Source organism: Petromyzon marinus, unplaced genomic scaffold (genome assembly GCF_048934315.1).
Source record: "Petromyzon marinus isolate PM22_M1 ecotype Great Lakes invasive population unplaced genomic scaffold, UKy_Petmar_22M1.pri1.0 PM_G_Scaffold_15, whole genome shotgun sequence".
Classification (NCBI taxonomy): domain Eukaryota; kingdom Metazoa; phylum Chordata; class Hyperoartia; order Petromyzontiformes; family Petromyzontidae; genus Petromyzon; species Petromyzon marinus.
Genome location: NW_027422706.1, coordinates 3,016,996 through 3,024,948, shown reverse-complemented (window position 1 = coordinate 3,024,948; position 7,953 = coordinate 3,016,996). Strand labels below are relative to the sequence as shown.

Here is a 7,953-nt window from a genome sequence, read left to right as displayed (position 1 = left end):
TGGGCGAAACCAAATTGGTTACAAGCTGAGGGGGTGGGCGAAACCAAATTGGTTACTAGCTAAGGGGGTGGGCGAAACCAAATTGGTTTCAAGCTGGGGGGGTGGGCGAAACCAAATTGGTTACAAGCTGGGGGGGAGGGCGAAACCAAATTGGTTATAAGCTGGGGGGGGTTTGTGGACGACTGTAACAGGGGGGCAGGTACAGTACTCTTGCGCGTGTTAAAGTACAGTGCGTATTAACAGGAGTCTACGGGGGAGGGGCAGCACTTATCAGTTCTACGGAATTCTAGCCTCGCTGTCACGTGGTCGCCTTATCCGCGCTACGTTTTCTAAAAGCGCCCTATTAAGGCCTCGCACGTGGTCGCAAACGAGCTTGGGGGTCGCGTCACCCCGGGCCCGGCGGCGCGAAACGTCGGACCTCCCCCTCCTATCAGCCCGCCGGCACCGCCACGCGAGGGAATAGTTTTTCGCGTGTAACCTCGCCAATGGCTGGCATCGGCGGAACCCGTCAGCAGGCAACGATGAGCCAGGTAGGAGGGCGCACACGGGGAGAGAGGAGAGGGGGTGGTGGTGGTGCACCACGTGGTTCACACGGTGGTGTGGTGTGTGGGTGATGTTGTTGTGTAGGTGATGTAGTGTAGGTGATGTTGTGTGTAGGTGATGTTGTTGTGTAGGTGATGTTGTGTGTAGGTGATGTAGTGTGTAGGTGATGTAGTGTGTAGGTGATGTTGTGTGGGTGATGTAGTGTGTAGGTGATGTAGTGTGTAGGTGATGTTGTTGTGTAGGTGATGTTGTGTGTAGGTGATGTGTGTAGGTGATGTGCTGATGTTGTGTGCAGGTGATGTGTGTAGGTGATGTACTGATGTAGTGTTGGGTGATGTGTGTAGGTGATGTACTGATGTTGTGTGCAGGTGATGTGTGTAGGTGATGTGTTGATGTTGTGTGCAGGTGATGTGTGTAGGTGATGTACTGATGTAGTGTTGGGTGATGTGTGCAGGTGATGTACTGATGTTGTGTGCAGGTGATGTGTGTTGGTGATGTGTTGATGTTGTGTTGAGTGATGTGTGTAGGTGATGTGCTGATGTTGTGTGCAGGTGATGTGTTGATGTTGTGTGCAGGTGATGTGTGTAGGTGATGTACTGATGTAGTGTTGGGTGATGTGTGCAGGTGATGTACTGATGTTGTGTGCAGGTGATGTGTGTAGGTGATGTGTTGATGTTGTGTTGGGTGATGTGTGTAGGTGATGTGCTGATGTTGTGTGCAGGTGATGTGTTGATGTTGCGTGCAGGTGATGTACTGATGTGTGCAGGTGATGTGTGCAGGTGATGTACTGATGTGTGCAGGTGATGTGTGTAGGTGATGTGTTGATGTTGTGTGCAGGTGATGTGCGGATGTAGTGTTGGGTGATGTGTGCAGGTGATGTACTGATGTTGTGTGCAGGTGATGTGTGTAGGTGATGTGTTGATGTTGTGTTGGGTGATGTTTGTCGGTGATGTGCTGATGTTGTGTGCAGGTGATGTGTTGATGTAGTGTTGGGTGATGTGTGCAGGTGATGTGTTGATGTTGTGTTGGGTGATGTGTGCAGGCTGAATTTGTAGAAGAAGTGGATGCGCTCTCCATCGTAATGAATCGGATGGGGAAGGATTTATTTCACATGGGCTACTACCTTGAAGCCCTCAAAATCTACGAGGAGGCTCTGTCCCTGCAACTCTGCCACTCCGCCTCTGTCGGCAGGTATCGTCAAATGCAGACGCATATCGTGACATCTAACGGGCAGGTTCCAAATGGAATTTGTGACATCTCAGCTTGGTCACACGCGTACGTCGTCACGGGATTGCCCCGGCGTTGACAATAATAATAATCAACGTGGTTAAATTTCGATTTGAAGCTTTCGTGACTGCAAGGATTCATCTTCTTTGGTTCTTTCGGTAAAGTCACCACCACCACCACGTAGAATGAGAATAAAATAATAAATTGATAAAATAAAATAACACAATAATAATATTCTCACTACAGCGCTGTCCTACCAGACAGTCTCGTCCCCTTCGCCTGATGAAGGCCGCTTGTGTTGTGGCCGAAACGTCGTGTTAGAATATTATTATTGTGTTATTTTATTTTATCAATTTATTATTTCATTCTCATTCTACGTGGTGACGGTGGTGACTTTACCGAAAGAACCAAAGAAGAATAATCAATGTGGTGGCGCTGATCGGCTGGAGGTCACAACGTGAGATTGTTACAGGGTCAAGGAACGCGGTCGCGAGGTAGCAGCTGCTGTGCGTTGTGCGATGGAGACTCGGCGCTTGTTGCGCAACCATCCCGAGTCGGGATTTTATTTGAACTTTGATTTGCTGACTCCTCCCCCCCGCCCTTCCCTCAACCGCCTGGGATAAGAAGGCTCAACTAATCGAGTCTCTCACCTTTCTGAAGAGATGCCGCGACTCTAAGCTGTCTCTCTCCCCCTCCTCTGTTCCGACCATGGATGAACTCGTCCGTCTGAACGGGGCCCGTAGCTATCCGTGGTGCTAAAGTTGAGGGCGCTTTGTTTCCTCTCACACAGCTTAAAAGTCGTGATCTGAACGTGGCTCTTTCACTCCAGCGCTGTCCTACCAGACAGTCTCGTCCCTTCACCTGATGAAGGCCGCTTGTGTTGTGGCCGAAACGTCGTGAGAATTTTATTGTGTTATTTTATTTTATCAATTTATTATTTTATTCTCATTCTACGTGACTTTACCGATAGAACCAAAGAAGACGCCTGCTTCACGTTTCAGGGCAAGTGCTCCTTTGATCGCTATCAAAGGGGTAACTTATCCCAGCCCCTCCCTTAACCTGTGTATATATAATCCAGGTCGTCTCTGAACTGTGCTCCCGACACATGAATGAAACCAAAAGAGTTATGAATCCTTGCAGTCACGAAAGCTTCAAATCTAGAATTTGATTTGAAGCTTTCCGTGACTGCAAGGATTCGTGCTCTTTGTTTTTTTGCGGTAAAGTCCCACGTTAGGTAAAAAAATAAAATAATGAAAACGACTAAAAATGAAATCGCGACGTTTCGGAGGCAACACAAGCTTCCGTCTTGTTTATGAATACCACGAAACATTTTAATAGTAATTGTTTTAACAGAAAGTAGTCACTTTTGACTGTTTATTTACCATGCATTAGGCTAGGCCTAGACTTGTACCGATCATTCTTGGCTGAGACCAAAAACAATCAGTGTAATTGCATTAAATAAAGTACCCACAGTAAATAACTCGTGAAATTAACTTAAAGTGAAGAGAACTACCAATAGAGACAGGCACCGAGGGTAGACAAAGGAATACAGAGATACAGGAGAGACAGCAAGACAAAATACAAAGGCAAAGATCCCCCGTGTAGCCTTAACAGACTGTAGTGGCAAGTGCTGTTAGCGAGCACCTACGAAGCCGGCACCGCACAAGAGGGGGTGGGTGGCCAGCACCACGCCCGACCGCCTTTGTCTCCCCAGTGGCGATGTTTACTACACACCACACCAGGTACTCATTTGAGGCTGAGTCGACCTAGGAGAGGCCCAGGACCGGTTCAGATAATCGTCACTGGTGGTGGCCGTGACTGGGAATCGAACCCGGGTAACTGAGTTCATGGCACAGTGCCACCAACCACTACACATAGAGACAGGCATCAGCTGGGTCCGAGATGTAATAACGGGTGATAATGCTTCCCCTTGTAGGCCAGGCCTATGCCAGGAGGTGTTTGTGCTTTCGTGGGATGAACTGTTGCATTGGCAGTAAATGCCCTTTAAAAAAAAAAAACTAGAGACCTTTGCTGTAAATCATGACATTCATTCATTAATCGCTGCGAGTGGATTTCAGTGAAACAAACCCCGAGTCGTGGCATTAAGCGACAGCTGACGTGTGACTCCTGGCAGAGTTGTTTCCCTGCTCTTCTGCAACATGGCCATGACTTACGTCAAGTTGGGGAGATTCGAAGATGCTGTGACCATGTCGTGCAAGTCCATCGACGCTGACCGGCAATGGTGCAAGGTATTCATTGCAGGCGGCAAGCCACACCTTTGCACGAGTCATCATCATAGTCAACAACGCGAATTGTCGTCTGTGTAAATATGTACGCTGGTCAGATGCTACGTTAATTCATATTTGGTATAATCCTTTTGGCATTGCCAACTGCTTTTCAAATGCATTTGGAAGTTGTGCCATCATGTGGCCCCCCCCAACGGAATTTGTTTTACAGCCCCCAGGGAGAGATAGGCCCGCTCAACAGCAATGTGGGATGTCACGCAGACGGGGAGTTGAGGGAAACACAGCCACACACACACACACAGAGAGAGAGAGACGGGAGGGACACACAGAGACAGACACAAATCTAGACACGTATCAAATATTTCCTAGATAACCTGCATATGCTGTTGGTGCACGTGCTCCGACCAAGCACCTTCTCTAAGGCTGGCACAGCCCCGGCGAAGGCGATCGTGTTACGTGTGGAGTAAGCGTCTCAGCGGTTTAGCGCGTTGCTCTTAACGACCCCACCACCTGTGTTCAATGTCCACCCACAGTTAAAACTGTCGTGAGAGATATCCACACTTGTCCTGGGCCCTTGCCCCGGTGTACAGGGTAGTCCCCGACTCACGACGGAGATGCGTTACGACGACCCCCCCATCGTAAGTCGAAAAATGGCCTAGCCCTACCCAGGAGTCTCAAGAAATGGTGATAATTTAGCATAACAGAGCAATTTACAGTACCGTACTGTATAAACTATATAGTGTATGTATTTATTAATTACTATACTGTGTTGCACAGTAAAATTTAAAGTAAAAAACAAGGTAAATTCTTTGCCTACCCACATGAACTGCAATTTCATAGAAAGTTTTTTTCAGGAAACAATCCCACACTCATTGCCAACACCAGTGACCATTATCCGAACCGTTCCTAGGCTTCCGCCGAGTTCGATTCGACCTCAAATGAGTACCTGGTGCATTGTGTAAATAATCGCAACTTAGGGAGACACGGGCAGCCCAGCATGGTGCTGGCCACCCACCCCCTCGTGTGCCACGCTGGTCTTCATAGGTGGTTTGCAAAACAGCACTTTCCCCAAAAGTCTGTTGAGGCTCCAAGGGGGGATCTTTGTCTTTGTGTGCAGGGTTACTATCAGCTGGGCACGGCGCTCGCTGGGCTGGGCGAGGCAAAGGAAGCGGTCGCTGCGCTGCAACATGGCCTGGCTGTCCTGCTTGTCTCCTCTGGCCACACTGTCAACCTCACCGTTGAATTCCTCATGGAAATGTTCAAGGCCATGAACCGTTAGTATGCCTTGGGATCATTAGGCGCAATGTCATACGGTTTGTGGGCACACCGCAACACAGGCACGTGTGGTTTTAGATACAGAGGTCACCTCCTAGATGATGTGGATCTGTGTAGCGTGCATCTAAATGTGATTTGATCTCTTAGGCACGTGTGGTTTTATATACAGAGATCACCTTCTAGATAATGTGGATCTGTGTAGCGTGCATCTAAATGTGATTTGATCTCTTAGGCACGTGTGGTTTTAGACACAGAGAGGTCACCTCCTAGATAATGTGGATCTGTGTAGCGTGCATCTAAATGTGATTTGATCTCTTAGGCATGTGTGGTTTTAGACACAGAGGTCACCTCCTAGATAATGTGGATCTGTGTAGCGTGCATCTAAATGTGATTTGATCTCTTAGGCACGTGTGGTTTTAGACACAGAGGTCACCTCCTAGATAATGTGGATCTGTGTAGCGTGCATCTAAATGTGATTTCATCTCAAGGTGCTGTAAGTGGACGGTGCGCGTTGTTATTTTGTACACATTGGGAACGCACACACACGAACACCGCATTCCTCACTCGAAGCTGACACACACATGGACGTATGATCAACACGCACACGAACGCCACTTTTCTCACCAGCAGCTGACGCACGTTTACACACGCGCACACACGCGCACACACAAATGGTAGTTTTTTTCACGTAAATGTTCCCTTCGTTTTTACACCCTACGGTGTGACATTGCTACGTTTTTGTCTTTTACGTATGCTCCCACGCTTGACTTGGTGGCCTTTCTGTCTGTGTTGGCCGCAGGCAAGACCGACAACAAGAGCCTGTTCGTAGGGGTTCTCCGCATGCTTCAAGAAGAAGCGCTGCTGCACACGGAGAAAGTGTGGCAACAGCTGCTGCGCGAGATGGCAGAGCAGGGCCTCTGGAAGGCACGTGCGGCCGACCGCGAGTCGCGCACGCCAGTCGTGTCTGATGCCCCTACGGGCGCGGCGGCATCTCCCGCTCGGCCTCGTGGGATCGTGTCACGCGTCTGCTGAGAGCAAGGCGACGTTTGCGGGCACCCTGGAGCATCGTACGGCACAACGACGGGGGTTTTACGGCGCTCCGTTCTGCCGTCAGCTTGGCGCGTGTGAATTGGCACGCGCAGCGGCGTTTTAATGTTGCGCGATCCGTTCGATGCACGCCCAGTTCCCGTAGTGATCGTGCCCTGTTCGAATTAACGGCGGTGTTTTCCAACGACTCGTGCTGGTTTTAACCTGGCCGACGTTAATGCTTGGGGGGGGGGGGGGGGGGGGATAGCCCTCTTGTCGTGGAACGTGTGTGGGTGATGTTGGTTTTTATTTGTGTCCGGTGTGCAAATAACAGGAGATGTACATAGTGGCGTGTACGCCCGATGACCTCCGACCCCTAAATTCTGTGGTGGGAGTGGAGCCGGCGTCATTAGTGAGTCTCTACTCCCTCTTTCAGGTGGGTCGATGAGTTTGCGATGTGGCCGTAGAATGTTTCTGGTCATACCCCTGTCATTACCTCCCGTAGCCACCAGTCCCTTCACACTCACAACTGATACCCCTGTCATTACCTCCCGTAGCCACCAGTCCCTTCACACTCATAACTGATACCCCTGTCATTATCTCCTGTAGCCACCAGTCCCTTCACACTCATAACTGATACCCCTGTCGTTACCTCCCGTAGCCACCAGTCCCTTCACACTCACAACGGATACCCCTGTCATTACCTCCCGTAGCCACCAGTCCCTTCACACTCACAGCTGACTCCCCCTGTCGTTACCTCCCGTAGCCACCAGTCCCTTCACACTCACAACTGATACCCCTGTCGTTACCTCCCGTAGCCACCAGTCCCTTCACACTCATAACTGATACCCCTGTCATTATCTCCTGTAGCCACCAGTCTCTTCACACTCACAACTGATACCACTGTCGTTACCTCCCGTAGCCACCAGTCCCTTCACACTCACAACTGATACCCCTGTCATTACCTCCCGTAGCCACCAGTCCCTTCACACTCATAACTGATACCCCTGTCATTATCTCCTGTAGCCACCAGTCCCTTCACACTCACAACTGATACCACTGTCGTTACCTCCTGTAGCCACCAGTCCCTTCACACTCACAACTGATACCCCTGCCATTACCTCCCGTAGCCACCAGTCCCTTCACACTCACAACTGATACCCCTGTCATTACCTCCCGTAGCCACCAGTCCCTTCACACTCACAACTGATACCCCTGTCATTACCTCCTGTAGCCACCAGTCCCTTCACACTCACAACTGATACCCCTGCCATTACCTCCCGTAGCCACCAGTCCCTTCACACTCACAACTGATACCCCTGTCATTACCTCCCGTAGCCACCAGTCCCTTCACACTCACAACTGATACCCCTGTCATTACCTCCTGTAGCCACCAGTCCCTTCACACTCACAACTGATACCACTGTCCTTACCTCCTGTAGCCACCAGTCCCTTCACACTCACAACTGATACCCCTGCCATTACCTCCCGTAGCCACCAGTCCCTTCACACTCACAACTGATACCCCTGTCATTACCTCCCGTAGCCACCAGTCCCTTCACACTCACAACTGATACCCCTGTCATTACCTCCTGTAGCCACCAGTCCCTTCACACTCACAACTGATACCCCTGTC

At 50.0% G+C, this 7,953-nt stretch overlaps 1 protein-coding gene across 1 annotated transcript in view; it reads left to right on the top strand.

The window, feature by feature from the left end:
* Window positions 1-243: 243 nt before the first annotated feature.
* The window catches only part of LOC142910690 (TPR and ankyrin repeat-containing protein 1-like), a 35,707-nt gene continuing 27,997 nt past the window's right edge, over window positions 244-7,953 (top strand). The window contains exons 1-6 of the mRNA XM_076060083.1: window positions 244-530; window positions 1,586-1,734; window positions 3,905-4,019; window positions 5,134-5,290; window positions 6,091-6,215; window positions 6,652-6,753. Of these exons, the coding sequence (XP_075916198.1) occupies window positions 486-530; window positions 1,586-1,734; window positions 3,905-4,019; window positions 5,134-5,290; window positions 6,091-6,215; window positions 6,652-6,753 (693 nt within the window). The 5' untranslated portion in view covers window positions 244-485. The remainder of the gene's footprint in view (window positions 531-1,585; window positions 1,735-3,904; window positions 4,020-5,133; window positions 5,291-6,090; window positions 6,216-6,651; window positions 6,754-7,953) is intronic.